At 48.2% G+C, this 14,544-nt stretch overlaps 2 protein-coding genes across 2 annotated transcripts in view; one reads left to right on the top strand and one right to left on the bottom strand.

The window, feature by feature from the left end:
- The window catches only part of pi4kb (phosphatidylinositol 4-kinase, catalytic, beta), a 116,299-nt gene that overhangs the window by 58,498 nt on the left and 43,257 nt on the right, over positions 1-14,544 (bottom strand). The window lies entirely within an intron of this gene.
- The window catches only part of myo1eb (myosin IEb), a 102,604-nt gene that overhangs the window by 72,506 nt on the left and 15,554 nt on the right, over positions 1-14,544 (top strand). Inside the window, exons 19-22 of the mRNA XM_072461393.1 lie at positions 876-1,020; positions 9,910-10,024; positions 10,648-10,817; positions 12,415-12,560. Of these exons, the coding sequence (XP_072317494.1) occupies positions 876-1,020; positions 9,910-10,024; positions 10,648-10,817; positions 12,415-12,560 (576 nt within the window). The remainder of the gene's footprint in view (positions 1-875; positions 1,021-9,909; positions 10,025-10,647; positions 10,818-12,414; positions 12,561-14,544) is intronic.

Raw genomic sequence — 14,544 nt, 5'->3', positions numbered from 1 at the left:
GAGGAGCCCCAGGGGGAGCCCGAGGGGGAGCCCAGGGGGAGCCCAGGGGGAGGATCCCAGGGGGAGCCGAGGAAGAGCCCAGGAGGAGCCCCAGGGGGAGCCCGAGGGGGAGCCCAGGGGGAGCCCAGGGGGAGCGCCAGGGGGAGCCCGAGGGGGAGCGCCAGGGGGAGCCCGAGGGGGAGCCCGAGGGGGAGCCCAGGGGGAGCCCAGGGGGAGCCCAGGAGGAGCCCAGGGGGAGCCCAGGGGGAGCGCGAGGGGGAGCCCGAGGGGGAGCCCGAGGGGGAGCCCGAGGGGGAGCCCAGGGGGAGGAGCCGAGGGGGAGCCCAGGAGGAGCCCAGGGGGAGCCCAGGGGGAGCCCAGGGGGAGCCCAGGGGGAGCCCGAGGAGGAGCCCAGGGGGAGCCCAGGGGGAGGATCCCAGGGGGAGCCGAGGAAGAGCCCAGGGGGAGCCCGAGGGGGAGCGCCAGGGGGAGCCCGAGGGGGAGCCCGAGGGGGAGCCCAGGGGGAGCCCGAGCGGGGGGCCCAGGGGGAGCCCGAGGGGGAGCCCGAGCGGGGGGCCCAGGAGGAGCCCAGGGGGAGCCCAAGGGGAGCCCAGGGGGAGCCCGAGGGGGAGCCCGAGGAGGAGCCCAGGGGGAGCCCGAGGGGGAGCCCGAGGGGGAGCCCGAGGAGGAGCCCAGGGGGAGCCCAGGGGTCTCAGTCCTAGTCCTGTTCTCAGTCCTGGTCTCAGTCCTGGTCCTGGTCCTGGTCTCAGTCCTGGTCCCGGTCTCAGTCCTCGGTCTCTGTCCTGATCCCGGTCTCAGTCCTGGTCCCGGTCTCAGTCCTGGTCCCGGTCTCAGTCCTGGTCCCGGTCTCAGTACTGGTCCTGGTCTCGTTGCAGGTATGCCATCCTGACTCCAGAGTCCTGGCTTGGGTGGAGCGGGGACCAGAGAGACGGGGTCCTCCACCTGCTGCGCTCCGTCAACATGGACCAGGACCAGTACCAGCTGGGCACCTGCAAGGTCTTCATCCGTGCGCCAGAGTCGGTATGAGACGTAGGACTAGTCTGGTCCTGGTTTAGACCTGGTCTTGGTCCAGGGTCTTATTTATAAAGCGTCTGCAGAACAAAAGACCACATGATGTGTAAAAGACCCAAGTGCGTTGTGAGACACATAAGACTCTCATGACTGTAAACAAGAGGATTTCATTAGGCTCCACCCACAGAGATCAAACCAATGATCTCCTCATCTCGGCGCGAGAGCTCTAACCGCTCTGCCACCATGCACCCCTTTTAATTTAGCACCCCTTTTAGTTCAGCACCCTTTTAGTTCAGCACCCTTTTAGTTTAGCACCCCATTTCATTTGGCACCCTTTTAGTTTAGCACCCTTTTAGTTTAGCACCCTTTTAATTTAGCACCCCTTTTAGTTCTGTCTCTGCTTCTTTTTAGATCTACAAAGAAAACACGTCTCCATCCAAAGGTCATTAGTCACTAGTCATTAGTCACTAGTCATTAGTAACTAGTCATTAGTCACTAGTCATTAGTTACTATTCATTAGTCATTAGTCACTAGTCATTTGTCACTAGTCATTAGCAACTATTCATTAGTAACTAGTCATTAGTAACTAGTCACTGGTCACTAGTCATTAGTAACTAGTCATTAGTAACTAGTCATTAGTAACTAGTCATTAGTAACTAGTCACTGGTCACTAGTCATTAGTAACTAGTCATTAGTAACTAGTCATTAGTAACTAGTCATTAGTCATTAGTCATTAGTAACAAGCCATTAGTTACTAGTTATTAGTAACTAGTCATTAGTAACTAGTCATTAGTAACTAGTCATTAGTAACTAGTCATTAGTTACTAGTCATTAGTCACTAGTCGTTATTCACTAGTCATTAGTCATTAATAACTAGCCATTAGTTACTAACCATTAGTTACTAGTCATTAGTTACTAGCCACTAGTCATTATTCACTAGTCATTAGTTACTAGTCATTAGTCAGTATTCACTAGTCATTAGTTACTAGTCATTAGTCAGTATTCACTAGTCATTAGTTACTAGTCATTAGTCATTAGTAACTAGTCATTAGTAACTAGTCATTAGTTACTAGTCATTAGTCACTAGTCATTATTCACTAGTCATTAGTAACTAATCATGAGTCATTAGTAACTAGTCATTAGTTACTAGTCATTAGTCACTAGTCATTAGTTACTAGTCATTAGTCACTAGTCATTATTCACTAGTCATTAGTAACTAATCATGAGTCATTAGTAACTAGTCATTAGTTACTAGTCATTAGTCACTAGTCATTAGTTACTAGTCATTAGTCACTAGTCATTATTCACTAGTCATTAGTAACTAGTCATTAATTACTAGTCAGCAGTCGCTAGTAACTAGTCATTATTTACTAGTCAGCAGTCACTAGTAACTAGTCATTAGTCACTAGTCATTATTCACTAGTCATTAGTAACTAGTCATGAGTCATTAGTAACTAGTCATTAGTAACTAGTCATTAGTTACTAGTCATTAGTCATTAGTCACTAGTCATTAGTAACTAGTCATGAGTCATTAGTAACTAGTCATTAGTAACTAGTCATTAGTCACTAGTCTTTAGTCACTAGTCATTAGTAACTAGTCATTAGTAACTAGTCATTAGTTACTAGTCATTAGTTACTATTCATTAGTCATTAGTCACTAGTCATTTGTCACTAGTCATTAGTCATAGTCACTAGTCATTTGTCACTAGTCATTAGCAACTATTCATTAGTAACTAGTCATTAGTCACTAGTCAGCAGTCACTAGTCAGCAGTCATTAGTAACTAGTCATTAGTAACTAGTCATTAGTAACTACTCATTAGTCACTAGTCATTAGTTACTATTCATTAGTCATTAGTCACTAGTCATTTGTCACTAGTCATTTGTCACTAGTCATTTGTCACTAGTCATTAGCAACTATTCATTAGTAACTAGTCATTAGTCACTAGTCAGCAGTCACTAGTCAGCAGTCATTAGTCATTAGTCTTTAGTAACAAGCCATTAGTTACTAACCATTAGTTACTAGTCATTAGTAACTAACCATTAGTTATTAGTTACTAGTTATTAGTCACTAGTCATTATTCACTAGTCATTAGTAACTAGTCATTAGTAACTAGTCATTAATTACTAGTCAGCAGTCACTAGTAACTAGTCATTAGTTACTAGTCATTAGTCACTAGTCATTATTCACTAGTCATTATTAACTAGTCATGAGTCATTAGTAACTAGTCATTAGTCACTAGTCATTAATTACTAGTCAGCAGTCACTAGTAACTAGTCATTAGTTACTAGTCATTAGTCACTAGTCATTATTCACTAGTCATTAGTAACTAGTCATGAGTCATTAGTAACTAGTCATTCGTCACTAGTAATTAGTCATTAGTTACTAGTCATTAGTTACTAGTCATTAGTAACTAGTCATTAGTAACTAGTCATTAGTCACTAGTCATTATTCACTAGTCATTAGTAACTAGTCACTAGTCATTAGTTACTAGTCACTAGTCATTAGTCACTAGTCATTAGTTACTAGTCACTAGTCATTAGTCATTAATTACTAGTCATTAGTAACTAGTCATTATTCACTAGTCATTCTTCACTAGTCACTAGTCACTAGTCATTAGTAACTAGTCATTAGCTACTAGTCATTAGTCACTAGTCATTAGTTACTAGTCATTAGTTACTAGTCACTAGTCATTAGTAACTAGTCATTAGCTACTAGTCATTAGTCACTAGTACTCTGAGTTGGACAGACTGGTTCTGGTACAACACTAGTTCTCTCTTATTGGAGCTGTCAGTGTCGTTATAAACTCCACCTCCTGTTTGAGCTCGTCAGATGCATAAGACCAGCCCACAATTAGTCAGACTCCACCCACTGCCATGGGCAAGGCCAAAGAGCTGTCAGAAGACCCCAGAGCCTGAAGTGTGACCTCCACAAGGCTGGAAAGACCCCAGAGCCTGAAGTGTAGACCTCCACAAGGCTGGAAAGACCCCAGAGCCTGAAGTGTGACCTCCACAAGGCTGGAAAGACCCCAGAGCCTGAAGTGTAGACCTCCACAAGGCTGGAAAGACCCCAGAGCCTGAAGTGTAGACCTCCACAAGGCTGGAAAGACCCCAGAGCCTGAAGTGTGACCTCCACAAGGCTGGAAAGACCCCAGAGCCTGAAGTGTAGACCTCCACAAGGCTGGAAAGACCCCAGAGCCTGAAGTGTGACCTCCACAAGGCTGGAAAGACCCCAGAGCCTGAAGTGTAGACCTCCACAAGGCTGGAAAGACCCCAGAGCCTGAAGTGTGACCTCCACAAGGCTGGAAAGACCCCAGAGCCTGAAGTGTAGACCTCCACAAGGCTGGAAAGACCCCAGAGCCTGAAGTGTGACCTCCACAAGGCTGGAAAGACCCCAGAGCCTGAAGTGTAGACCTCCACAAGGCTGGAAAGACCCCAGAGCCTGAAGTGTAGACCTCCACAAGGCTGGAAAGACCCCAGAGCCTGAAGTGTAGACCTCCACAAGGCTGAAAAGACCCCGGAGACTGAAGTGTAGACCTCCACAAGGCTGGAAAGACCCCAGAGCCTGAAGTGTGACCTCCACAAGGCTGGAAAGACCCCAGAGCCTGAAGTGTAGACCTCCACAAGGCTGGAAAGACCCCAGAGCCTGAAGTGTAGACCTCCACAAGGCTGGAAAGACCCCAGAGCCTGAAGTGTAGACCTCCACAAGGCTGGAAAGACCCCAGAGCCTGAAGTGTGACCTCCACAAGGCTGAAAAGACCCCAGAGCCTGAAGTGTAGACCTCCACTAGTCATTATTCACTAGTCATTAGTAACTAGTAATTAGTAACTAGTCATTAGTTACTAGTCATTAGTCACTAGTCATTATTCACTAGTCATAAGTAACTAGTCATTAGTTACTAGTCATTAGTTACTAGTCACTAGTCATTAGTAACTAGTCATTAGCTACTAGTCATTAGTCACTAGTACTCTGAGTTGGACAGACTGGTTCTGGTACAACACTAGTTCTCTCTTATTGGAGCTGTCAGTGTCGTTATAAACTCCACCTCCTGTTTGAGCTCGTCAGATGCATAAGACCAGCCCACAATTAGTCAGACTCCACCCACTGCCATGGGCAAGGCCAAAGAGCTGTCAGAAGACCCCAGAGCCTGAAGTGTGACCTCCACAAGGCTGGAAAGACCCCAGAGCCTGAAGTGTAGACCTCCACAAGGCTGGAAAGACCCCAGAGCCTGAAGTGTAGACCTCCACAAGGCTGGAAAGACCCCAGAGCCTGAAGTGTGACCTCCACAAGGCTGGAAAGACCCCAGAGCCTGAAGTGTAGACCTCCACAAGGCTGGAAAGACCCCAGAGCCTGAAGTGTGACCTCCACAAGGCTGGAAAGACCCCAGAGCCTGAAGTGTAGACCTCCACAAGGCTGGAAAGACCCCAGAGCCTGAAGTGTGACCTCCACAAGGCTGGAAAGACCCCAGAGCCTGAAGTGTAGACCTCCACAAGGCTGGAAAGACCCCAGAGCCTGAAGTGTGACCTCCACAAGGCTGGAAAGACCCCAGAGCCTGAAGTGTAGACCTCCACAAGGCTGGAAAGACCCCAGAGCCTGAAGTGTAGACCTCCACAAGGCTGGAAAGACCCCAGAGCCTGAAGTGTAGACCTCCACAAGACTGGAAAGACCCCAGAGCCTGAAGTGTGACCTCCACAAGGCTGGAAAGACCCCAGAGCCTGAAGTGTGACCTCCACAAGGCTGGAAAGACCCCAGAGCCTGAAGTGTAGACCTCCACAAGGCTGGAAAGACCCCAGAGCCTGAAGTGTAGACCTCCACAAGGCTGGAAAGACCCCAGAGCCTGAAGTGTAGACCTCCACAAGGCTGGAAAGACCCCAGAGCCTGAAGTGTAGACCTCCACAAGGCTGAAAAGACCCCGGAGACTGAAGTGTGACCTCCACAAGGCTGGAAAGACCCCAGAGCCTGAAGTGTAGACCTCCACAAGGCTGGAAAGACCCCAGAGCCTGAAGTGTAGACCTCCACAAGGCTGAAAAGACCCCAGAGCCTGAAGTGTAGACCTCCACAAGGCTGGAAAGACCCCAGAGCCTGAAGTGTAGACCTCAAGTGTTGGAGCGATTGTTAGAACATGGAAGAGGCTGAAGATGATGTCACTCTCCCTCAGACTGGAGCTCCATGAGGACCTCACCTCAGAGCTCCATGAGGACCTCACCTCAGACTGGAGCTCCATGAGGACCTCACCTCAGAGCTCCATGAGGACCTCACCTCAGACTGGAGCTCCATGAGGACCTCACCTCAGACTGGAGCTCCATGAGGACCTCACCTCAGAGCTCCATGAGGACCTCACCTCAGACTGGAGCTCCATGAGGACCTCACCTCAGAGCTCCATGAGGACCTCACCTCAGACTGGAGCTCCATGAGGACCTCACCTCAGACTGGAGCTCCATGAAGATCTCACCTCAGACTGGAGCTCCATGAGGACCTCACCTCAGACTGGAGCTCCATGAAGATCTCACCTCAGACTGGAGCTCCATGAAGATCTCACCTCAGACTGGAGCTCCATGAGGACCTCACCTCAGACTGGAGCTCCATGAAGATCTCACCTTTGACTGGAGCTCCATGAGGACCTCACCTCAGACTGGAGCTCCATGAGGACCTCACCTCAGACTGGAACTCCATGAGGACCTCACCTCAGACTGGAGCTCCATGAAGATCTCACCTCAGACTGGAGCTCCATGAGGACCTCACCTCAGACTGGAGCTCCATGAAGATCTCACCTCAGACTGGAGCTCCATGAAGATCTCACCTCAGACTGGAGCTCCATGAGGACCTCACCTCAGACTGGAGCTCCATGAAGATCTCACCTCAGACTGGAGCTCCATGAGGACCTCACCTCAGATTGGAGCTCCATGAGGACCTCACCTCAGTGCTCCATGAGGACCTCACCTCAGACTGGAGCTCCATGAGGACCTCACCTCAGACTGGAGCTCCATGAAGATCTCACCTTTGACTGGAGCTCCATGAGGACCTCACCTAAGAGCTCCATGAGGACCTCACCTCAGACTGGAGCTCCATGAGGACCTCACCTCAGACTGGAGCTCCATGAAGATCTCACCTCAGACTGGAGCTCCATTAGGACCTCACCTCAAACTGGAGCTCCATGAAGATCTCACCTCAGACTGGAGCTCCATGAGGACCTCACCTCAGACTGGAGCTCCATGAGGACCTCACCTCAGACTGGAGCTCCATGAGGACCTCACCTCAGACTGGAGCTCCATGAGGACCTCACCCCAGACTGGAGCTCCATGAGGACCTCACCTCAGACTGGAGCTCCATGAGGACCTCACCTCAGACTGGAGCTCCATGAAGATCTCACCTCAGACTGGAGCTCCATGAGGACCTCACCTCAGACTGGAGCTCCATGAAGATCTCTCCTCAGACTGGTGCTCCATGAGGACCTCACCTCAGACTGGAGCTCCATGAGGACCTCACCTCAGACTGGAGCTCCATGAGGACCTCACCTCAGACTGGTGCTCCATGAGGACCTCACCTCAGACTAGACCTCACCTTAGACTAGAACTTTTAGAATGTACTTTTGCATATAATGTACTTTAGAATGTACTTTAAACTGTACTTTAGAATGTACTTTGGAATGTTTTTTAGAATGTACTTTAGAATTTACTTTTGGAATGTACTTTTCGAATGTACTTTAGAATGTACTTTAGAATGTACTCTAGACTGTACTTTAGAATGTACTTTAGACTGTACTCTAGACTGTACTTTAGAATGTACTTTAGACTGTACTTTAGAATGTACTTTAGAATGTACTTTAGAATGTACTCTAGACTGTACTTTAGAATGTACTCTAGACTGTACTTTAGAATGTACTTTAGACTGTACTTTAGACTGTACTTTAGAATGTACTTTAGAATGTACTTTAGACTGTACTCTAGACTGTACTTTAGAATGTACTTTAGACTGTACTCTAGACTGTACTTTAGAATGTACTTTAGACTGTACTTTAGAATGTACTTTAGAATGTACTTTAGAATGTACTCTAGACTGTACTTTAGAATGTACTCTAGACTGTACTTTAGAATGTACTTTAGACTGTACTTTAGACTGTACTTTAGAATGTACTTTAGAATGTACTTTAGACTGTACTCTAGACTGTACTTTAGAATGTACTTTAGACTGTACTTTAGAATGTACTTTAGAATGTACTTTAGAATGTACTCTAGACTGTACTTTAGAATGTACTCTAGACTGTACTTTAGAATGTACTGCAGCAGGAAAAAGGACCGTCACACAAACATGGATCAAGGACTGGACTGAGAGTGGAACAGACATCAGACAAATGGACATATTTGACTGTTATGAACATGTTTCATTATTTCTATTTTTGTTATTATTGGTTTCTTTGTCCTGCTTTTTTCTCCTTTTCTAGTTAGGCCCGAGCGCCACAAGCTGGCGAGAGGCCTATTAATCTCGTAAGGCCGTGCGAAGCACGGCTGCGAAAGTGCGCACGATTTCGTGCGCACGTAGTGCGCACGAAATCGAGCGCGAAGCGCTCGCCCACTTCCAAACACTCACTAACGCACTCCTTCACTCATGCACGCCCCGTGCAAACTAATTAGTAGTAGGAAAATGGAACATTACCGTTGTAAACGGGCGAAGCCCGTGCAAAAGTGCGCACTAAACGAGCACTTTACATTGAGATGACGACCGCATCCCCATATAAAGCACTCATTTGCGCTAAGTAGCTCACGAATACGTTCCCCATCTCTTGCATGTTCCGTGCATATAAGCATGTAATGCAAAAATGTAACATTATTACTGTTTAGAGGGCCAAAAACACAAAGTGGGCGGAGCCCACTCAAAATTAACGAAAGTACCTGTCAGTGACCAGGGACCCACACCATGAGGTAGGAAAGCGCGAGCGCTTTCCGAAAATGTATAGTTTATGATATTTGAAAAATGGGAAACATTGTTTTCGCATCGGAATATTCTTCTTCTTCTTCTTCTTCTTCTTCTCGGGACCAACCCCCCTATTTTTCACCCAGTGAACATTGACGAAAAGTCACAAAAATGTTCACACCTCTAAAAATCGTGCCTCTACATTCTGGCTATTTCCCTTTCCTAAAATAAAAAAATTGGTGCGTCAGCGCCCCCAAATGTACCAAAAATGCATTGAGAGATGGGAAATGACCCAAAAAAAATCTGATCGTAGAATCATGAAATTTGGCGCAGAGGTAGATGTGACAAGAGAAGTAAAAAATATTATTACGGCAACGCCGTCCGCCCAACCAAATGTCGGCCATATTGCTTCAAAAATGGCTAAGCATGACTCTGGAGTTTTTCCAAACGTGGTACTTTTATGAACTCCTCCCAGGGCGTTGGCCCTAAAAAGCTGAAATTTGGTGAAAATGCTACTGAGGAGTGGGACATCAAAAGTTATCCAAATTACATTGATACCTGTCACGGTCTCTGTGCGGCGAAGCCGCAAACTGTAGCTAGAATTTCAGAAATCTCCCATATTTAAAATTTCTGCCGTTTGCGCAGATAAAGTCCGAATTGCGTCAAATTAGAATCAGTTGTTAAACTCTTTGCCCTAAACCTACTTGAAGTGAAATAAATTCATTTGGCGCCACAGCGCCCCCTACAGATTTTATATGGAGGTTAAATGTTTAGTTTTGCGAAATTATATGAAATTTGACACACAACTCAATTTTAGCATCCCCATCAAAAAAGTCAATGAGACCCATGTCATAATTGTTATGGCGTTGCCATAACGATCACCGAAACCTTGATGCCTTTAACCCTTGACCTTTAACCCTTGACCTTTAACCCTGATGACTTTAACCTTTGACCTTTAACCCTTGACCTTTAACCCTGATGCCCTGCAGCTGTTCTTGTTGGAGGAGATGAGAGAGCGGAAGTACAACGGTTACGCTCGAGTCATTCAGAAAGCCTGGAGGAAACACGTGGCAGTGCGGAAGTACGTCAAGATGAGACAAGAAGGTCAGTCCCGCTTTAGTCCTGCTTTAGTCCTGCTTTAGACCTGCTTTAGACCTGCTTTAGTCCTGCTTTAGTTCTGCTTTAGACCTGATTTAGTTCTGCTTTAGTCCTGCTTTAGTCCTGCTTTAGTCCTGCTTTAGACCTGCTTTAGTCCTGCTTTAGACCTGCTTTAGACCTGCTTTAGTCCTGCTTTAGACCTGCTTTAGTCCTGCTTTAGTCCTGCTTTAGACCTGCTTTAGTCCTGCTTTAGTCCTGCTTTAGTCCTGCTTTAGACCTGCTTTAGTCCTGCTTTAGTCCTGCTTTAGTTCTGCTTTAGTCCTGCTTTAGTCCTGCTTTAGTCCTGCTTTAGACCTGCTTTAGTCCTGCTTTAGACCTGCTTTAGTCCTGCTTTAGTCCTGCTTTAGTTCTGCTTTAGTCCTGCTTTAGTCCTGCTTTAGTCCTGCTTTAGTTCTGCTTTAGACCTGCTTTAGACCTGCTTTAGTCCTGTTTTAGTCCTGCTTTAGTCCTGCTTTAGTTCTGCTTTAGACCTGCTTTAGTTCTGCTTTAGTTCTGCTTTAGTCCTGCTTTAGTTCTGCTTTAGTCCTGCTCTAGACCCAGTTCTAGATCCAGTTCTGGTTCCTCTTCAGCCTCGGACATCCTCCTGAATAAGAAGGAGCGTGGCAGGAACAGTCTGAACAGGAACTTCGTGGGCGATTACATCGGTCTGGATCTTCAGCCCGAGATCCGAGCGTTCATCGGGAGAAGAGAGCGAGTGGAGTTTGCAGACGTCGTCCTCAAGTACGACCGAAGGTTCAGGGTGAGTCCAGAGCCGAGACCCCGAGACACGAGACCTGAGACCCCCTGAGACAGGACCCCGAGACACGAGACCTGAGACCCCGAGACCCCCTGAGACAGGACCCCGAGACACAAGACCTGAGACCCCGAGACCTGAGACCCCGAGACCCCCTGAGACAGGACCCCGAGACCCGAGACACGAGACCCCGAGACACAAGACCCGAGACCCGGAGACCCCCCGAGACAGGACCCCGAGACACGAGACCCGGAGACCCCCCGAGACACGAGACCTGAGACCCCGAGACCCGCTGAGACAGGACCCCGAGACACGAGACCCCCTGAGACAGGACCCCGAGACACGAGACCTGAGACCCCGAGACCCCCTGAGACAGGACCCCGAGACACAAGACCTGAGACCCCGAGACCTGAGACCCCGAGACCCCCTGAGACAGGACCCCGAGACACGAGACCCCGAGACACAAGACCCGAGACCCGAGACCCGGAGACCCCCCGAGACAGGACCCCGAGACACGAGACCCGAGACCCGGAGACCCCCCGAGACAGGACCCCGAGACACGAGACCTGAGACCCCGAGACCCCCGAGACAGGACCCCGAGACACGAGACCCCGAGACCCCCTGAGACAGGACCCCGAGACACGAGACCTGAGACCCCGAGACCTGAGACCCCGAGACCCCCTGAGACAGGACCCCGAGACCCGAGACACGAGACCCCGAGACACAAGACCCGAGACCCGAGACCCGGAGACCCCCCGAGACAGGACCCCGAGACACGAGACCTGAGACCCCGAGACCCTGAGACCCCGAGACCCCCCGAGACAAGACCCCGAGACACGAGACCCCGAGACACGAGACCCGGAGACCCCCCGAGACAGGACCACGAGACCTGAGACCCCGAGACCCGGAGACCCTGAGACCCCGAGACACGAGACCCGAGACCCGGAGACCCCCTGAGACAGGACCCCGAGACACGAGACCTGAGGGCTTAGGGTCAGGGGGTTAGGGTCAAGGGGTCAGGGGGTTAGGGTCAGGGGGTTAGGGTCAGAGGGTCAGGGTCAGGGGGTTAGGGTCAGGGGGTTAGGGTCAAGAGGTCAGGGGGTTAGGGTCAGGGGGTTAGGGTCAGAGGGTCAGGGTCAGGGGGTTAGGGTCAGGGGGTTAGGGTCAAGCGGTCAGGGGGTTAGGGTCAGGGGTTTAGGGTCAGAGGGTCAGGGGGTTAGGGTCAAGGGGTCAGGGGGTTAGGGTCAGGGGGTTAAGGTCAGGGGGTCAGGGTCAGGGGGTTAGGGTCAAGGGCTTAGGGTCAGGGGGTTAGGGTCAAGGGGTCAGGGTCAGGGGGTTAGGGTCAGGGGGTTAGGGTCAAGAGGTCAGGGGGTTAGGGTCAGGGGGTTAAGGTCAGGGGGTCAGGGTCAGGGGGTTAGGGTCAAGGGCTTAGGGTCAGGGGGTTAGGGTCAAGGGGTCAGGGGGTTAGGGTCAGGGGGTCGGGGTCAGGGGGTTAGGGTCAGGGTCAGGGGGTTATCACAATTGTACTCCAGCTTTATCTTCTACTCTAGGGTTTAGGGTCTTTTGAGATTGTTTTTACTGTTGTTTTCTGATTGTGTCTCAGAGCGTGAAGCGTGACCTCATCCTGACCCCTAAATACCTTTACCTGATTGGACGAGAGAAAGTGAAGCAGGGAGCGGACAAAGGTCAGATCCAGGAAGTCCTGAAAAGGAAGATTGAGGTCCAGAAGATCCAGTCTGTGTCCCTTAGGTGATGAAACCCCTTTATCACCACAGAAGCATTTACCCCTTTATCACCACAGAAGCATTTACCCCTTTATCACCACAGAAGCATTTACCCCTTTATCACCACAGAAGCATTTACCCCTTTATCACCACAGAAGCATTTACCCCTTTATCACCACAGAAGCATTTACCCCTTTATTACCACAGAAGCATTTACCCCTTTATCACCACAGAAGCATTTACCCCTTTATCACCACAGAAGCATTTACCCCTTTATCACCACAGAAGCATTTACCCCTTTATCACCACAGAAGCATTTACCCCTTTATTACCACAGAAGCATTTACCCCTTTATCACCACAGAAGCATTTACCCCTTTATCACCACAGAAGCATTTACCCCTTTATCACCACAGAAGCATTTACCCCTTTATCACCACAGAAGCATTTACCCCTTTATCACCACAGAAGCATTTACCCCTTTATCACCACAGAAGCATTTACCCCTTTATTACCACAGAAGCATTTACCCCTTTATTACCACAGAAGCATTTACCCCTTTATCACCACAGAAGCATTTACCCCTTTATCACCACAGAAGCATTTACCCCTTTATCACCACAGAAGCATTTACCCCTTTATTACCACAGAAGCATTTACCCCTTTATTACCACAGAAGCATTTACCCCTTTATCACCACAGAAGCATTTACCCCTTTATCACCACAGAAGCATTTACCCCTTTATCACCACAGAAGCATTTACCCCTTTATCACCACAGAAGCATTTACCCCTTTATCACCACAGAAGCATTTACCCCTTTATCACCACAGAAGCATTTACCCCTTTATTACCACAGAAGCATTTACCCCTTTATCACCACAGAAACATTTACCCCTTTATCACCACAGAAGCATTTACCCCTTTATTACCACAGAAGCATATACCCCTTTATCACCACAGAAGCATTTACCCCTTTATCACCACAGAAGCATTTACCCCTTTATCACCACAGAAGCATTTACCCCTTTATTACCACAGAAGCATTTACCCCTTTATCACCACAGAAGCATTTACCCCTTTATTACCACAGAAGCATTTACCCCTTTATCACCACAGAAGCATTTACCCCTTTATTACCACAGAAGCATTTACCCCTTTATCACCACAGAAGCATTTACCCCTTTATCACCACAGAAGCATTTACCCCTTTATTACCACAGAAGCATATACCCCTTTATCACCACAGAAGCATTTACCCCTTTATCACCACAGAAGCATTTACCCCTTTATTACCACAGAAGCATTTACCCCTTTATTACCACAGAAGCATATACCCCTTTATCACCACAGAAGCATTTACCCCTTTATTACCACAGAAGCATTTACCCCTTTATTACCACAGAAGCATATACCCCTTTATCACCACAGAAGCATTTACCCCTTTATTACCACAGAAGCATATACCCCTTTATCACCACAGAAGCATTTACCCCTTTATTACCACAGAAGCATTTACCCCTTTATTACCACAGAAGCATTTACCCCTTTATCACCACAGAAGCATTACCCCTTTACCCCTTTATCACCACAGAAGCATTTACCCCTTTCTTACCACAGAAGCATTTACCCCTTTATTACCACAGAAGCATTTACCCCTTTATCACCACAGAAGCATTTACCCCTTTATCACCACAGAAGCATTTACCCCTTTATCACCACAGAAGCATTTACCCCTTTATTACCACAGAAGCATATACCCCTTTATCACCACAGAAGCATTTACCCCTTTATCACCACAGAAGCATTTACCCCTTTATCACCACAGAAGCATTTACCCCTTTATTACCACAGAAGCATTTACCCCTTTATCACCACAGAAGCATTTACCCCTTTATCACCACAGAAGCATTTACCCCTTTATCACCACAGAAGCATTTACCCCTTTATCACCACAGAAGCATTTACCCCTTTATTACCACAGAAGCATTTACCCCTTTATCACCACAGA

The sequence above is a fragment of the Eucyclogobius newberryi genome, unplaced genomic scaffold, assembly GCF_026437365.1.
Source record: "Eucyclogobius newberryi isolate DKJ021-1_F unplaced genomic scaffold, fEucNew1.0.hap1 SCAF_3, whole genome shotgun sequence".
In the NCBI taxonomy this organism is placed as follows: Eukaryota; Metazoa; Chordata; class Actinopteri; order Gobiiformes; family Gobiidae; genus Eucyclogobius; species Eucyclogobius newberryi.
The sequence above is the reverse complement of the archived record's forward strand: the minus strand, read 5'-3'. Positions and strand labels throughout refer to the sequence as shown.